At 46.0% G+C, this 19,005-nt stretch overlaps 1 protein-coding gene across 1 annotated transcript in view; it reads right to left on the reverse strand.

Annotated features, from left to right (window-relative positions):
* The window catches only part of SEPTIN2 (septin 2), a 118,595-nt gene that overhangs the window by 71,100 nt on the left and 28,490 nt on the right, over window positions 1-19,005 (reverse strand). The window contains exons 4-7 of the mRNA XM_075340856.1: window positions 17,548-17,634; window positions 9,789-9,912; window positions 4,892-5,026; window positions 3,912-4,029 (exon numbers count right to left, since the gene is read on the reverse strand). Of these exons, the coding sequence (XP_075196971.1) occupies window positions 3,912-4,029; window positions 4,892-5,026; window positions 9,789-9,912; window positions 17,548-17,634 (464 nt within the window). The remainder of the gene's footprint in view (window positions 1-3,911; window positions 4,030-4,891; window positions 5,027-9,788; window positions 9,913-17,547; window positions 17,635-19,005) is intronic.

Consider the following 19,005-nt stretch of genomic DNA (forward strand, 5'->3'; position numbering starts at 1 on the left):
AAGGAAGACTCTCCGGAAAGACGAACAAGGGAACCAAGCTACTGAAGGAAGCTGTCCTAGATGGAAAGGGACGCAGAGATGCACTCTGACCAGGTACAAATATTTTTTAAAAACTGGTCAAAAGGAGAGAAGGAAAGAAAAGCTAGGAGAGAGTATCTTCCCCAAGGAGAAGAGTGGATATCACCTTAGGAAAGTGAATCAGACACAAGGACCACCCCATCCATGTAAAGGAAGGAATGAAGGACGACGAGACAGGACTATGTACATGAAAGTGATCGTATCAGAAAGAAAACTTCAAGTGAACAAGGAACGACATAACTATAAAGAAGACAAAGGAGAGCAGTGTGCTTTGATCATGATCAACAACCCGAGCGGAGAAACCAGAAGCTACTAGCGCTTGGGCTCACTAGCCAAACAGGTAACCAGGGGGAATACAATTCTGGTGTAGGAGAAGTGCTCTAGGACAATAAATATATTAGTTTCCACAGGGCATTTGCTATAAGGTAGTCCTCCCACACAAGGAGGAAGACTAACTTCAGATACACAAGGAATAAGGAGAATGGGTAGTCAAGGAGCCCACTGGAGACAACTGCTGGAGGGTCGAAAGACCAGGAAAAGAATGGAGATACTTTGTAGAATACTATGGATGCCATCAGATCAATGTCTGGCTTGCTCCACTGTAAATAAATATGGATCAAGACCGTTTGATACGGCACTGCTCTCCTGTTGAAAGCCTTACACAGGTTAGAAAAAAAGATTGTCCAGAGATTAATCTGGGGATATGAGCTACTGAAAATGCCAGCACACATTGTTTAGTCCATGACCAAAAGCATCCACCAAAACAGGATTCCACCTTGGAGATAGAAGAATAGGAGCCACAATGCGGCAGTTATCACGATTAAGTTAAAAACTATCGGCAGCTGTAGGGGGATATCAACAGAGCTACTTGCTCATATAGGCAAACTGCACTGCGAGGTCCAACAACACAATGAGGAATCCCGGAAGGATGCCTGGCGCAGGAACTGGACAGGCAAAGACAGCCTCAGTAAACCAACCGGCAGTGAATACTGGTTGAGAGGAATGACCCTGCAGAGCAGTCTTAGCCATGCTTCCGTATGGTGGTCTGACCTGTGTGGGTGAAACTACGCTGACCCTAAGGGGAGGACCAGAATATGACTATAAATGCTGAAAACGATCCAGATTCTTGTAGGAGGAGAGGATCCGCCTCCATGATGTTCAGGAATTAGTTCCTGTAGTGAAGACGCATTTGTGTGCTGTTTGTAACTGTAACCCGATATGATTTCTTGCAGTAGGAGAGAACCCGCTCCATCAAGTTTGGGAACCGGATTCTGTGCTGAAGAGGTTCTCTTCTCTTGTCTGCCACTGCGAAAGACTTGATGAAGCTCAGGACACGTTTCTTGTGGTAAAGAGGATTTTGTACTCAGTCTATAGCTGTAAGATATTAGGTTATCACACCCCTTAAAAAAAGAAGAGGAGAGTGCCGACAAAGAGACATGGAGGATGAAGAATAATATAGTTCGAGGCCACTTGGGCCGAGCTCTGATTAGCAATGGGGCCCATGGTATATGATGGGTTAGATTCCCTAAGTAGAGTAGGCCGCAGATGCGATCAGCTAGGAGATTCCTGATGGAAAGTGGGTTTGACTCACTGGCTAGTGGATAGAGCACTAGGACCGCTGATGCTATCAGACTGTGGCACATGTAAGATAGTAGGTCTGATTAACTGTAAAGCTTACAGAGCCCTACGACCGCCGTTATGATCAGTCGTGTGGTAAGTGGTGATGGTGCGTTTGACTCATCGGATAGTGGTTCGAGCACTGGCTCTGCTGTAAACGGCCATGTGATTTGTAATAGATGATGGATCTGACCCACAGGATAGTGGACAGAGCACTTGGATCTCTGCTACGATAAGCCATGCAGTACGTGGTAGATTGAGGATCTGACTCCCCAAGTAGCAGACTGAACAAATGGACCACTGCTGTAATAGACCATCTCGCTCATGCTAGATATGACTCAGTGGGTAGTGGACACAGGACAGAGTGATTGGACCACTGCCGCGATCAGCCATGTGGTTCATGGAAGATGGTGGGTCTGACTCACTGGATGCTAGACAGAATAAATGGATCACTGCAGCAATTAGGCATGTGGATTGTGGTAGATGGAGTGTCTAACTCACTGTGTGTAGTTGTTAATTACCAGAAAGTAGACAGCATAGGTAAAAGGTCCAAATCTGCGGATGATGACTGGACTCTGTGGTCGGATAGGGCACAGATCTTGACAGAGTTGCAGACCGAGAGGGACGGAACATACTCTAGAAAAAACAGACGCAAAAGCCTCCAAGATGGAGGTGAGGGAGCCGAGCGAGGCAGGGGAGAAGGAGATGTAGAAAGGCCTAGGGGTTTAGAACCTACTTGTACGCTAATGGCATCGATCAGAAGTCTGCTTTATCATCCTCCCAAGAAGGGAGAACAGGGCGCACTCTCATTGTGGACAGTGAGGCTCCTGAGTGAAAATGTAAATTGAATGAGGAGAAATTCTTAAAGGGAACCTGTCAGGTGCAATTTGCACCCAGAACCACGAGCAGTTCTGGGTACATATTGCTAATCCCTGCCTAACTGTCCTTGTATCTAGTAGCTAAATAGCTAAAGAGATCTATGTCTGTCAGGCAGCTGGAAAGTACTGGTTCCATCTTTTCTCCCTGCACCATCTGAAAGGCGAGCGGGCAAGGGTACTTATTTCTTGGGCAGATTTATGAGTAGCTCATGACAAGCGCTATTTGGTACGCTTACAGCCCTTCTGCATCAGGATCCGTCCACAGAAAACCTCATACCATAGTTTTCTAGACCCCTAAAAGGACTCATTCAAAGCCTCTAAGGGAGCCTATCTTCCATAATATAGAATTGCTTTATACTCCGGGAGCTTCAGACTATGTTTTGAGGGGAAAATTTAACCGTGCGCTTGTTATTTGAAAAGCAAACTCGCGCTTACTTACTGTTTGAATTTGTGAGGTAATGTATTGGCTGTTTTGACAGTTAGCCTGGATATTTATCAGGTGGCCTATTGCAGCCAATCACAGCTCTGCTTCTATTTTGCTACAGGTCTAAAGCCTGCTTTACACGTTGCAATTTCGCATACAATATCGTATGCGATTTGCAACGCCCCCATCGTATGTGTAGCACGTTCAATTTGTTGAACGTACCACACAAACGATTAACCCCCGGCACACGTACTTACCTTCCATACGACCTCGATGTGGGCGGCGAACGTCCACTTCCTAGAGTGGGAGGGACGTTCGGCGTCACATCGACGTCACGCGGCAGCCGGCCAATAGAAGCGGAGGGGCGGAGCTGAGCGGGACGTAAACATCCCGCCCACCTCCTTCCTTCCACATTGTGGGTCGGGAGTCGCAGGATGCAGGTAAGATCTGTTCATCGTTCCCGGGGTGTCACACACTGCAATGTGTGCTACCCCGGGTACGATGAACAATCTGACGTGCAATTCTAGAGAAAGGTACGATGTGTATGCCATGAACGTTTTAACGTTCAATCGCAATCGCACGTAGCTGTCACACACTGCAATGTACTTACAATGCCGGATGTGCGTCACTTACTACGTGACCCCGCCGACACATTGTAAGATACATTGCAGCGTGTAAAGCGGGCTTAAGAGATCTATTTAATATTGCATGCAGTCTGTGTTGAGAAATACGTGGTAAAAAGTGAATAGGCCTGCACGCAATAAAGTAGGGGGTGCTGGTTGTACTGGGTGGTCCCCAAAATATAACAAATATGCGGACAGATCCTCTTTAAAGTTGTAACTGTTCCTACTCAATGAAGGAAGCACTATGGGATAACCAAACCAAAATTGGCAAACTTTTATAACAATCCTTACTCGTCTCTTGAGTCTTTCACGTTCCTTTAAAGTTAAAGTGTCAGCTTTGGCAATCACTGGAACAATATTCACCCGATTGTGTAAGGCCTTCATGAACTCCACATCGAGGGGTTTCAAGCTGCAACACACAACCAAACACATATATCCGTTCTCATGTATACGGTGATTGAAATATTGATCTGTGCTAACAGGATTGAATTGATATTCTCCACATACAGATGACCTAGTGACACTCTCAATAAGTACAGTGGAACCTCGGTTGACGAGTAAGTTGGTGTGCGAGTATTTCACTATATGAGAAAAGCTTGCTGTAAATTTGTAACTCTGTTTGCGAGCAAGCTTTGCTGTACGAGCAAATACTCACCGCACACACTTCCGGTTCTGTACTCTCACCGCGTTCCGACCCACTCTGGCTGTTTCTTGTGGTCCACAGGCACTTGGATCTGGTAACAATTGCAGCCGCTGCAGAGGCTGCTGCCGTCTTTGCTTCATGCTGGCTGGCGCTGAGCCGTCTCTGCACACCTCCCACAGGCAGCGCGCTGGCCAATCAGAGGCAGGTGGATTATGCCTATGACGTCAGTGCGCTGGCTAATCAAAGGCAAGCGACTCATGTGTATGACGTTAGCTGCGCTGAAGCACTGACAGCGGCAGCCCCTGCATCGTCGCGATCGTTACCGGGTACACATGCCTGCGGCCTGCAAGAACAAAGGAAGAGGCCGGCGAGGGAACGGAGGATAGGTGAGAATAATGTGTGTGTGTGTGTGTGTGTGTGTGTGTAATGCCACAATAGGGGACCAGCATGGGACATTGCTACAAGTTGTGGAACAAATTCTCTGAATTCCAATGATTTCCTATGGGAAAATCTGCTTTGCTATACGAGTCAATTGGTTTATGAGCACACTCCCAGAACAAATGAATCTCGTAAACCAAGGTTCCACTGTATATAAATATAAATTCAGAAACAAAATTTCTTCACATACCCATGACCAAAAGGAGAGATGAAGTAAAAGCAGCAGTGGACACGATTATCTATAATGTGTCTCCGGTTCAAACCGCTCTCATCATGGAGGTAGCGCTCAAATTGGTCATCCACATAGCGAATAATGGGCTTAAAGCTGCAATCAATACAAAAAGGAAAATAGTTTTAGATGGGCCAACATACACAAGGGTCTTCACATTTCATATAGTTTACTAGCATGATTCAGCTTCTGCTGACCTAAGCAGCCATCTCTCCAATGCTGCAGGTATAGGCAACCTGCCTCTGTAGCATCGGAGGACTATAGCTGGCAGGATCCAGACACTTTCATGGCAGCGCTTACAAGCTGTATTGAAAAGAGCCAGCCACCTCTGATAGAGAGCAGAAATGGCCAGTAACCATGGTCAATAACATTATAATATAATAAAAACTCCCACCGTTCCTCAGAACAGATAGCAAAAATCCTAAGTTGCTTGCTTTTACCAGTACTTTGCAATTTTACTCATTAAAGCACATGATAATTCTTTAAGCCTTAAATAATACTGGCCACTTATATTCAATACTACAAAAAAAAAAAAAAAAAAAAAAAAGACACTATAAGGCTATGTGTGCACGTGTGGGCTCTGCACCGCACCGAAAAGGTGCGCTTCAGAGCGCAGCTGAAAAGCTCCGTTCTGAAGCGCATGGTGCCGGCGAGAACGTGCGCTCTGCCTGCAGCTCCTGCCATAGACAGAGCAGGGGCTGCCGGCAAAGCGCACGGAAGAAGTGACATGTCACTTCTTAGAACACAGCGATTCCGGCAGCAGCCGAAGCGCTGCGTTCTAATATGCCACGTGCGCACGGCCCCTGCACAATCTCCATAGACTGTGCAGGGGATGCAGGACGCATGCAGATACACTGCGCTACAAAGCGCAGCGTAACTGCATGAATTACGCACACGTGCGCACATAGCCTAAAAACGTATAGCTTATATATAGTGGCTTATATATAACTTATAGCTTATAGACTGTGGGCATAGACCACAGATGACCTTTTATAAGTAGCTATTGTATTAGACTGTGATAGGATGGCGGAGGTAGTAAGAGGAGATATGATAATGTGTTATTTGCCTTAATGATGCCTTCTGTGTAGGTAATTACACTGAAAAGTCTGAGATTTTATTGCTAGTTCCTAATCACGCGTATGTCTAGACCTAGTTTTCCTTTCATAGTACAAGGAACTTTTAAAAGTGCAGCCAAAATGAATAAAACTCTGGTCCTTCTCCCGAATGCTTCAGTACACACATTCCAGTAAGGAAATGTTTCTGGAGAATATTTTTTATGAAGATGTTTGTGTCAATTACCGCAGCCATCTATCACGAGTTACTGGGGAGTTAGCGGAATATTACTGGTCTATGTGAGCCATGGAGAGGACAGGAGGACACAGATGTTCTGCTGATCCATAGGGTGCTCACAAGAGGAACATTTTTGAAAAACTAATCTGATGCTCCGTGCAAGTTCTCGGTGACCTTGCTATTTTTCTCTTGGAAATAAGGATCATGGACTTTTAATAGTGATTCACTAATTAGTAGATTTACTTTATACCAAGAGTGATAAAAAAATCACCACACTTCATGTTTTTCCAGCACAGAGTCAATTGCAAAAAACCTAATCAGGCACCAGACAGCTTTGCTGGTTCCTCATGACCCAGTATCAACATGGGTTTATGAGGGATCGGTCGTGTCAAACTAATCTGATCAGCTTCTATGAAGAGTAAGTTCCAAACTGGACCAGGGAAATGCAGTGGATGTTATCTATATGGACTTTAATACAGTGCCACACAAAAGGCTGGTACATAAAATGAGAATGGGAATAGGGTAAAAGATGTGTAACTGGGTTAAGAACTGGCTCAGTGATAGAAAACAAAGGGTGGTTATTAATGGAACACACTCAGACTGGGTCACAGTTAACAGTGGAATACTACAGGGGTCAGTATTGGGCCCTCTTCTTTTTAACATTTATTAATGATGTTGCAAGGGGGCGTAGAGAGTAGAATTTCATTACTTTCAAATTATACTAAATTATGCAAGGCAAGCAATACAAAGGAGGATCATTTAATAATACAGAAGGATTTATGTCAGCTGGAGGTAACGGTAAGGGGGGAGAAATGGCAATTGAAGTTTAATGTGTAGAAATGTAAGATCATGCACTTGGGTATATCAAATAAAAATTCTATTTATGTACTTAATTGTAAAGAGGCCGAACAATGAAAATGTAGTTCTATATACAGCCAAGTAGCCAAAGCAAGTGTTGATGCTTAGTATCAGCTCTACTATGGCTCCTAATGGAGGTTCCTGAATTCCTGCCACCTAAGTCATATTTGTGGCCCAACAGGCCATATGGAAATCAGTTGTTGAGATAAGCTAACCCTGTTATAAAGACTTTACACTTATCACAACAGTTTTGCCCAAACAATTATAGTTGTAAAACAACACCGATAGTATACAGTGCCCCCGGGTCCAGCACCAGCTATCCTCCAATGTTTGGGTGTCTGTGTTTTGTCTACAGAGGTGAAGTCAGGACAGCAGCACACATCACCTCTACAGCCAATCACTCAGTTCAGTGGATCATACTGCCTAAATCAGTACAGCAGTTGAACTGATTGGCTGCAGCAGTGATTTGAGCTGTAGTTGTACCACTGTTGCCAAAACATAGACCCTAGCAGCAGCAGAGAGCCAGCGCTGAACCTGGTAAGGCTCTGTGCCCACGTTGCGTATTTACATGCAGTTACACTGCGTATTGCACTGCAGCGTAACTGCATGCGTCCTGTGTCTCCAGCACAATCTATGAAGATTGTGCATAATCCAAGCGCATGTTGCATTTTAGAATGCAGCGATTTGAATGCTGCCAAATCGCTGCGTTCTAAAAAGCAACATGTCACTTATTTTGTGCGCTTTGGATGCAGGTCCCGCTCTGTCTATGGTGGGGGCAGCATCCAGAGCGCATGAAATCGGCTTTTTCACTGCATTCATTACGCAGTGTTTCTGCAGCGATTTGAAGCGCACATATGCTGTTCAAATCGCTGCAGAAATTTCTGCAGGGACACAACGCAACGTGGGCACATAGCCTAATGGCGAGTACTATATGTGTTTGTGGTTTTACAACGAATCAATTGTTTTGAATCGTTGACACCACTTTGATAAAAATGGAAAAAAAAAACCTTTTACTCTTATACTCCTAATGATAATTTGTACTGTTAATCAGTTCTGCAGTATCTGCCATGCACTATTAAAGGGAATCTGTCAGCAGGTTTTTGCTACCTCATCTGAGAGCAGCATGATGTAGGTAAAGATATCCTTAATCAAACGATGTATCACTTATACACAGATTACTGGCTGCAATCGTTCTGACACAACCTGAATTTTTCGGTTTAGTCATGTAACAGAGCTAAGTGAGCTTCTCCGCGCACACCAGACTGTTCGTAGAGATTGTTTATTGACAGTGAGGTGTCAATCACAGGAGGTTGTGTGTTGGACTGCCATGCACATGAGTTTCTAGTCCTGTAATGATAAAGGTCCTGCTGCTCAAACTAACCTAGCAAATAAATAGATTGGATTGTGACAAAACAAATGCCTGAACTTTCTGGGTTAGCCCTTGCAGCATTCTGTCTTTAGCATATATAGCAAAAACCTGCTGATCGATTCCCTTTAAATTATGAAATATTACCAGGATAACATTCATGGTACTGTGATTTCAATTGATAATGTTAATAACTAAGATCATAGCAAATTACTAATTGATTTTAGAGATGAAAATTGGTTATTTAAGGGAATTGGTCAGCTGATTCAGATATTGCAGCCATGTATATTTCCCCCTGAGGACATTTCACAGAAAACATACTTTGAAAAGGTAGCTGGGACGGTGCAACTAGAATGACTATTCTGAAAGGCTGGCCTGGTGGCCACTCCGTGCCACGCTCCACTTCGTGAACAGATCTCTTCCCAAATGTGCACATATGATGGGAACTCAAGCTTAAATTAGCCATCCTAGTTGCATGGTCACCAGCTGCCTTTTTAAAGTATGCCGTCACAGAGTGAAGAACACCTGGCTACAAAAATAGAGCCACTCCTGGATTATGCTGCCTGTGGATTCAGCCTTTATGAAGTAGTTTTCAGGTTCCCTTCATTCTCAACTTTGGAAAAAGGGGACATAAACAATTAACTTGTTATATGTACCTAAATCACAGCATGAAATAATAGGATGCATGTAATTTAAGGTAAGCTGTCACACTTAAAAAATACATAATTACTTACCGGTAATGTGTTTTTTCTGAACCCATCACAGCACCACGATGTAAGGGTGCTGTCATGGGTGCTGGAAAAATTATCTTTATTCCTCCTGGCAGCAGGACTCTTTGTGGCAGCCACGCAACATGACAATGCTATTAACCTGCAGATTAACCCCATAACTGCAGGTTAATAGGGTTTTTCCAGCACCCATGACAGCACCACGATGTAAGGGTGCTGTCATGGGTTCAGAAAAAACACATTACCGGTAAGTAATTACGTATTTCCTCCAGGCAGAGGGGGCTCTCAGAGCGGCGACCGTGCGGCATCAGAACACTATTAACCTGCAGATTAACAGCATTTTTTTTTTTTTAAATGACAGGTTCACTTTAAATGCCCATTACATTTAATAATGAGTTTTCCCAGGATTTCAATGTGTATTAGGAACTTTTTCCAATTATTGAACTCCGTTTGCATCATTGCATTTTATGGATCTGTGGGGTCCAGTCTGAATCCAAATTTTATGAAGAATCCATTGATACATTGCATAAGCACAGTGCGAACAATGCTGAAGTGTCTGTAAACAGAAGAACGCTACAGTCAAAGTGAAAGCTGAACCAGTGTAATATTTACTGACCAGTCTTCACAGTTCATTGCATCGCCATAGCCTGGAGTGTCCACTACTGTAAGACGCAACTTTACACCTCGTTCCTCAATCTCCACCGTAGATGCTTCAATCTCCACTGTACGCTCAATTTTATCTAATAGGGCAAAAAAAGGAATGAGATGTGATATAAGTAGAAATGGCAAAATTGCAAGATCACATTGTTCTGTATGTACAATATGGAAAGAAGTACCGAAATAACAAGCAACCAAACATGTTCTCTATTCCCTATTCTCTTTTGTTTCTAATGACTTTATTTTTTTATTTGCAAAAAGATGGTTTTGCATTTCCTTCAGAAACACCACCACTCTAATCCACAGGCTGTTTAGTCTCTGCAAGCTTCTCTATATTGCAGTACATTGCAAGCTGCAGGATGCTTTTTAACGCAACCCTGACGTGGTCAATTTGTGCTTCTGTTCCCTTTCTCCCCCCTTCTTCAAAGAGACATAACAGGCCTTGGACGAGAGAGGGCTTAATTTCTGCAGAACGAGTTGTACTTTTGAATTACACCATCCAATTTACCACATAGTGTACTGAAAAATTGGAAAAAAATCAAAGTTTTTTTTAAAAAAAACCCCGCAAGTTTCACATTGTTTTTTTGGGGGAATTATTTGACTGGAGTACATTGTGTGGGAAAATTGATCTAGCAATAGGATTCTCTTCGTCAGTACGATTAGGACGATAGCAAAATCTTATCAAGTTTTTTTGCTTTTATTATTTTAACTGTGAAAAAAAAAAATACGTAATTACTTACCGGTAATGTGTTTTTTCTGAACCCATGACAGCACCACGAGAGAGGGGATCCGCCCTTCAAGGACAGGAAACCTCCAGGATAAAAAGGGGCGGTACCTCTCCCCGCATCAGTTGGTTTACAGAGCATGAAAGGACCTCCGGAGGAAACAACATTATAACATAACCAGCACCAACATGAACCACGTGCAGCTAAAAAACAGCCAAATTATCCACATGCAGGGAGGGAATGTAAGGGTGCTGTCATGGGTTCAGAAAAAACACATTACCGGTAAGTAATTACGTATTTTTCCAGCACCCATGACAGCACCATGAGAAAATTACATAGATAGAGGAATAAGCCAAGGGGGGGAAAATCACAGAACCGAGCTCCCCAGGTGAAGCCAGTAAGGATAAGGCCAACCTATAGTGCCTATAGCGAGTGAAAGGGGAAGATCACGTGGCCCCTGACAAGCTGCTCAATGGTGACATACGATCTTGCAGCCCAGAAGATGTCATCGCCCTTGTGCAGTGAACTTTCAGACCTACAGGCACATACCTACCACAAGCCGAGCAGGCGAAGAAGTGGCTTCGCAGATCCACCCACCAAGTGGATTTAGAAGCCTTGAGCGTCTAGCTATCACCCTGAAAGAAAACAAAGCGGACCTGCCTCTGCTGCAGACAGATATTCCATAAGGAACCGCTAATGTCCAGGCAATGCCCCCCATCCCCTTCCTGATCTTGCAGACTATCCCAAAGCTTGGAAGAACAATTCCCTTTTGAATTAAGAAAACATGACATACTATCAGGAGGCAAGGAGGGGCAGGTTTCAGGACACCTTATCCTTGAAAGCTGAGGAATGGTGGAGCTAAGATAGGGCCTGGAAGTCACTAACCCTACAAGCTGATGTGAAGGTGTCAGGAAGTCTGTTTCAGAGACAGAGTAGTTAAATGACATGGACTCCAAGGGATCAATGGGGCTTTGTCAGGGCAGATAGGACGAGAATAAGGCCCCAAGGGGCAAGATACATTGCACAGAGGGATAGACCATATCCGAATGAACCGGGAGTCCAGCGGACTCCAGACAGGACACAATGGTACCAGGTTGCAAGGGCCCATATTAGAACTCTTAGTGAACGTAATGATAGACCCAGTGTCAACCCCTTCCGGAAAAACTCTAAGATTACCGCAACAGTCGTCAGTACATCAGGGCTCACCCTTGGAAGACAAGAATATTATCCAGGCCCCCTTTTTTTTTATTTGTTTCTCTTTTTTTGTTTTTTAACCGGCTTACTACTCCGAAGAAGAGTAGGTACAAGAACAAGAGAAAACCCTGATTCGTAAGGTGACCTTTCAAAAAAAGACCACACGGTAAGATGCAATATGCCTGACAGGGGGTGAAGATCTGGAACCTGAGTGAGGAGGACCAGTAGGACCCCCGGCCTGGAGAACGACAAGTTACCAGGGAATAGAATCATGGTAAATCTGGCAAAAAATGGCGCTATCAGGATCATCACTGCCCTGTTCTCCAGGATTTTCTTCAACACGGCTGGAAACAGGCTATGAGTGGAGAGGTACAACAAGGTCACATCTCCATTCGAACAGCAGGGCGTCCACCACATGAGGTTGATCCCGAGGATTTAGAGAACAGAACCAGTGAACCTTATTTCAGGTCACAAAGAGGTCTATTATCGGAACACAGGCAACGTATATCGAAGTGACGATGGACTGACGGAGGACCCATCCCCCGTCTCAACCGGCTGCTGCCGAAAAAGTCCAAACCGATTACTTTTCTCCATATAGGAACTGACGACCAGACAGCGAGGGTAGGGACCAGCCCACCGCTCATTCTACAGCCAGCCATATCCTGGTAATTGTAAGAAAAGAAAAGAAAACAAACCATGGGATTCGCTTCCAGACCACACACCGCAGATCAGGTGACCCCGAAGGTGGGTTCCTCTTTGAAGACGTGCGGCAAAAGCAAGCACCTTAGGATCTCAGGTCATATGAAGCATGTTTCATTACTTCACTGGTTCAACCAGCAATGTAGGGATTCGAATGTGCTGGAGTGCAATGCACTTGGTCAATGATCCCCAACAATTGCTTGAGTCTCCAATATGTCCCACTGAAGGTTACTACAGTGTGCGCCCGGTCCCACCGAACTGTCGCAATGGCGGATGTAAGGGAACCCTGTAGGGACATAGCACCTTTGAGGGACAACCTTGGTGCCTCTGGTGTTGGATCTATTAGGATCGGAAGATTCTCCAGCCTGGATTCCGTAAGACGAAATACCTGAACTTCTGAATCTAAGTGAGCCCTAAAAAAAACTTAGGACTTTCCTCGGACATAATCCTGATTCTCCTAGTGTAGGAGCCGTTCCCGTGTGAGCAGGAAGAACACCTTCCCGCAGAAAGGCGGCACGATGACAGGCAGCCTGCCATCAAACAAGAAGTTGCCGAGGTAAGGGATGATAAGCACTTCTCTGCACTGTAACTTCTGAAAATCTTGCGAAGACTCCCAGCCCATCGTCATCCCTTGGAAGGGTTGCATACCGGGAACGTCGAACGTTTCCTTCCATAAACAGGCTACTCTGAGGAACTCTGAACTACGTCAAACTGGACATGATAGTATGCATCCGTCAGATTCACTACTGGTATGTGACCCCCTGGAATAAATGTTTCACACTGGACCTCCCGGACACTATTCCGAAACAGGTTTACAACGAGAGAACTGGTTGCCAGTCTGGGTGAGGCCGCAGATGAGTCTAAAAGGAACGCTGCCGCTCCTTGTGAGAAGAGGAGTGGGGACATGATCCGTCTAGGGGCTCTCTGGCATAGCCGATCCGTGATGTGGTCAACTCATACTGCCAGGGACTCTGTTGTGTAAGCAGCTACATTAGCTGTTGCAAGCCCCAGCTGAAATTCCCAGGTATTTGAGGAAGTGGCTTTATTTCCATCCTAGAACGCTGTAAGTCCTTACCTCCCTCTTTTTCACAGAACCGGGAATTGCCCCCCAATCCCTTCAGCCGTTACTTGTCCAGTCTCAAACTGTAGAGCCGCTGTGAGCTAACAAGGGCAGGCACAAGCAGCCTAGAGTGGCCGATGACTAATTGAAACCCTGATAGCAGCGACAGTCAGCTTAAGGGGCCCTGCGACAGAAGGAACAAGCTGCTTCCTCAAAGGGCAGTCTGGGTTGAACTTTTCCTATCCGCCTGTGTCCCTTATATAGCAATGAGGGACTATACATTATCAACAACCGGGAGGCATCACGGTTTCCCTCTTCTAGGCCACAAACATACGAAATCGAGACATCTCTTGGGTGCCACTTCAGGGATGCCCATAGCGGGCCCGACCACAGTCACTAGTGTCACATTGTTCTCCATCGAGAAGTCTGAACAACCCGAGATACTGTCGGACATTGATGTGGAAGCTGAAGAATTATACTCCCCCTCGGACCTGTCAAGAGTCCCCATAAGCAGGGAATAAATAAATCAAATGGAATGAAACCGGTTTAAATGCCGCGCTAGAAACCACAGATGCTGTAGATAAAAAGATTTTCTTTATTTCATAATTCTACGCGTTCCAAAGGCATCACCGCCTCCTTCTTCAGGGTCAAAAATCATTAAAGATTATGATTTTTGTTCCTGAAGAAGGAGGCGGTGATGCCTTTGAAACGCGTAGAATTATGAAATAAAGAAAATCTTTTTATCTACAGCATCTGTGGTTTCTAGCGCGGCATTTAAACCGGTTTCATTCCATTTGATTTATTTATTAACTGCTCCCCGGGGCCGCTGCTAAACCACTATAATCACTCACATGCGACCATAGGGTGTTGTGACTGGCACAACCCTACCAGGTGAGTGTGTCTCTTTCTGTCTCTCTACCCTCATACCGGGTAAGACCCTATTGCGCTTTTTTTTCCCCTACAGCTTTACAAGGCATAAGCAGGGAAGGCAGGCCTGAATTTCCGAAGGCCATGATGCCGCAAAACTGTCAAGCCAACATCGGGCTTGACAGCCCTAATCCAAGACCTCACCTGAGAGGAAATTATGCTTAATACCCTACTGGCACCACTTCTGAGACCAGGTAACAGACAACACCAGATTAAAGGGAGCGTGGTCCAGTTATTGAAGTGTATCCATTGAGTCCGCCCCAAAAACAGGCAAGAGTGGCTCTGAACAAAGCGAACTTTCACGAAGGTCACTTACCACTCTGATGCAGAGGCGGAACTGGGGTAGAAGGAGGAATGATGGCATTTGATAAATCTCCTCTGCAGGCTCTGGGCATCGGTCCCGCTGGATGTTAGACTCCACTAATTGGACCAGGTGGCGATCCTCCCAGAGTATCACATGAGCTAGTATACCCGTCCGCGTTGAGGCTTGCAATCACACTGCCCCAACTGCGTGCCAGCCTGCGCTGTGTGGTAGGAGCAGAACTGGAGGTTGCCTCAGTGAGCCCCTTTTTTTTTTTGTTTTGAATGACATGAATGCTCACATCTAAAGGGTTATCAGTCATTTTAGCGCGACCGACAATAGCCATATGAGTGCAGCAACTGCCAGCAACCAGCTCCCTCCGTCCCCCAGCTGTCAACACAGAGCTGTTACCGTGTACATAGCAGTCAGCAAGTACGGACTCAAACTCATAACGTTATAGGAGCCATGTCGCTAAACGCGGAGGCCGACCCACACCAAAGGTCTCCAACACCAGGCCCGCAGGCCACATGCAACCCTGGAAGCTTTTTCCAGCAGCACGGGGACTTCCGTATTCCACCGGAGGGGGTGAAGCCTTCAGTTCGTCTCACTTCAGCCGAGTCTCAGCACACAGCCGGTGTCTCTTCCGGGAGGTGACATCAGCTGAGTGTCATGCGAGAACCCAGAGAAGATCCCGCGCCTGCGCGCACACACACACACCATGCGGCAGCGGCCATCCTCAAGATGGGGTCCCCCGTTGTCGCTCCTGCCCAATCGCCCGGAGTGGCCGGGCAGATACGGTACTTGTAAGACCCCGAAGCACACTGTGGAAACACCACCACTTACCTCTGGGCAGGTAAGACAGCGTCACTGCTCCTGTAGTATTGGAGCGTGGGAGCCACTGTTTATTCACAGGCATAGCCCCCGTGGGCTGCTGTGGTGCGTCCTCAGACTTGCTGCTGGTAGGCGCCGCCACTCCCAGGTGAGGGCAAAGAAACAGGCCGACGCCAACACACACAGGCAAATCCCCCGTGGGCCTGCAGCCACGAGGACGCCACCGCAGGGAAGCGCAGCAGCAGCCACCTCCACCCCAGCCCCTGGCGGTAAGGAGAAGGGGGGGAGGGAGGGAGCCCACGCGCAGACGGAACCCCCGTGGGTTTGGGCGGCGGGAGAGCACTTGCGGCCGACCAGCCCTTACCTGGTCCTCGCAGGCTCCACACCACGTCCTCGCGCCTGGAATCCGTCCTGGCATCACCGGAGGATGGTGTGCCGCACGCAGGCCTGACCCCCGTGGGTCCGCTGCGGCAGCTCCACGGCACCTCGGCCGACCGCAGCAGGACCCATGTCGCTGCCAGAGCCGGCCGGCCGGGCGCCGGATTTGAATCTTCGGCCCATCAGGACCATCCTGGATCTAGTGCATCCCTGGAGGCTCCCTGTTCAAGGACAGGAAACCAACTGATGCGGGGAGAGGTACCGCCCCTTTTTATCCTGGAGGTTTCCTGTCCTTGAAGGCGAATCCCCTCTCTCGTGGTGCTGTCATGGGTGCTGGAAAAAAATTGAAATTTGTAAAATGATTGTGTTGCAATATTCTTAAACGCATAACATTTTAATTTTCCAGTCGGTGGAGCTGTGTGAGGGCTCATTTTTTGCGGGGTGAGACATGATTTTTATTTATACCCTTTTGGGGTTAGGCTGCTTTCACAATTCCGTTTTTTTATATCAGTCACAATCCGTCGCCTTGAGTAAATACGGTATCCTGCAAAATATTTTGCAGGATTCCGTTTTTTCCTCATAGAGTTCTATTAATGACAGATTGCGACTGATGGCCCTATGTTGCATCCGCCGCGTGACGGATCAGTCGTAGAGTGAATGACTGTCGGGCGGAAGCAACGCAGATAACGTTTTTTCTGTGCCGCGAAAAAACTGATAGTGAGGGATGCGTCGGCATCCATCGTGTGTTATAATAGAAGCCTATGGGAGGCGGAATCCGTTGGAATTCATGAAATGACGGATTCCAGTGACAGATCCGTCTTTTAGCAATCGGGCATGCTCAAATGGGGACTCTCTCTCTTGGGATGGCTTCATATACATTTTCCTTACCAAATAACCTTTCACACAGAAGGAAAAAAAAAAAAAAAAAAAAAATACGATGGCTCCGTTTTTTTACTGGATCCGTTTACAACAATCTGTCACGCATCCGTGTCATCAGTCACAAAACGGATTATGACTGATGCAAAAAAAACCGGAAGTGTGAAATTAGCCTTAGATATAACATTTAGCTCCATGATTACAGGCACAGAGGTCTTCAGCAGACCCCCGGCTGTCATAATAGTAACAATCACGTTGCAGGGCAGCCGATGGTCAGATAGAGTAATGTGTCCCCATGCTGGCATGCTCTAAATGCCCCTGTCTGTAACAGCTTAGTCGTGGATGAAGCCACTGCTCTACCTGCAGCTGATAAAAGGCAGGTTCTGGCTGCAATTCACAGCCGTTGTCAGTCAGGTATTTGGGCGGGCTCACGCCATTAGCCCGCTCTATATACAAACTCACTTGTACAGAGGATGTTGGTATGGGATTAATGGACTCATCAGCATTTCATGAGTGACCATTTATACTCAATCCTGATCAAAGTTCACCAAGTTGTCAGATGAATTTTCTCACGAATATGGCACTGAACAGCATTCTGCAGCTTGCATTGTAACAAGAGGATCACTGTAAAATAAGCAGCATACATTTTCCACTTCTAACCTAATATATGCCTTAAGGTCTGTGCATTGTGTGATGGTGGATAAGGTAGGACAGTGTAGTTTCTCACCAGCTGCACCAGGCACTATGCGTTCAGGATACAAATCCGTCAAGAAAAGACTGTTGATCAGGGTAGACTTGCCCAAACCAGATTCACCTTAATATGAAAAAAATATATATATAGTAATCACAATTTAATATAGAACATATATTCAGCTCTTTACAAAAGTCATCTATTGCATAAAGCACTATCAACTGAGACCGGCACAGCTCCTTACGTGCCGCATTGTGATGAGGATGTGTGTTTGTTCTCGGGCACAAAAGAATGTACAACTAGATCTGCATTTTATGGCAGAGAATCAACAAATCCATTACACTATCATCAAGATATTCTAGTCATGGAGCAAACATATTTCTTAGATTTACACAGCAAATGCTTCATGGTGTCCCAGAGGAAATTCCCCGCCTCACATCCACCACCCCGATACTGACAAGTACGCGGTCCTCACTGTCAATTCTGTATAATTTGGAGCAACAGCTTTGCAGTTGCATTATAATAGTTTTCTGTGAAACTATGTACATGATCTTAGAGGCCATGAACAGCTCAGAATATACGCTGCTCGTACCATCCTGCTCAGACCTTTCATGGCCGTGCGTGTTTCTGAGATTGTGAGAAGCTCCTGAATGGGTCACACTCTGCTTGATTGGAGCAGACACATTTCAGGTCATTTACGCATGGTGCAGAAAACGGTGTCATTAAATTGCAGAGGTATTGTGCATTGGCATATAGGATCAATGTACAGGATCATATTGTATTCCCAACGAAGAGAAAGGAAGTGGTCAGTTCCTTTTATATTTTTGCAGAAGTATTTGCAAGACTGTTCCGCTGCACAGGCTTCGATGGCCAAGACACAGCATATACAGAGGGAGATATTCTACCCATGTACTTTCATCTGTGCTCACCACTGACCTGCCAATGGCAGGTATCAGTCAGCAAGACAGAAGTCAACGTTCACCACCCAAGGTAACTAAATTAAGACAAGTAGAAGTGCGGCTGCATCTAAGCTAATCACTGACAAAGTTCCCAGGCCGGATGGCATTCATCTACGGATATTGAGGGAGCTGAGCTCAGTAACTGACAAATTGCTTTTTCTGCGTTACCTAAAACTCTCTTGTAACAGGGTCGATTCCACAGAATTGGAGAATGGCTGACGAGGTACTGATATTTAAATGGGTTATCCAGTTTATTTTTTGTAATTTCACTATTGGGCTACATTGGGGCAGGTAAGTAGATAGTAACTACCTATGTGCCCTGCTGTCAGCCCCTCTCCCCTGGCTCAGAGCGGTCATGTGACCCCCTCCTGCCGTGATTTTGCTGCATCCGGGGGCTGGACCTTGTTGACGGGCATCACAGTCGACGTCATGTTGCCGCCCTGCAGCCGGTCGGTGCGATGAGCCCCCGCCCCTCTCATCCTTATCCGCCCCTTCCCCACATTCCGTACTCTCCCCTGCTCACTGTGAGCTGCTA

Source organism: Anomaloglossus baeobatrachus, chromosome 3 (assembly GCF_048569485.1).
Source record: "Anomaloglossus baeobatrachus isolate aAnoBae1 chromosome 3, aAnoBae1.hap1, whole genome shotgun sequence".
NCBI classification, from domain to species: domain Eukaryota; kingdom Metazoa; phylum Chordata; class Amphibia; order Anura; family Aromobatidae; genus Anomaloglossus; species Anomaloglossus baeobatrachus.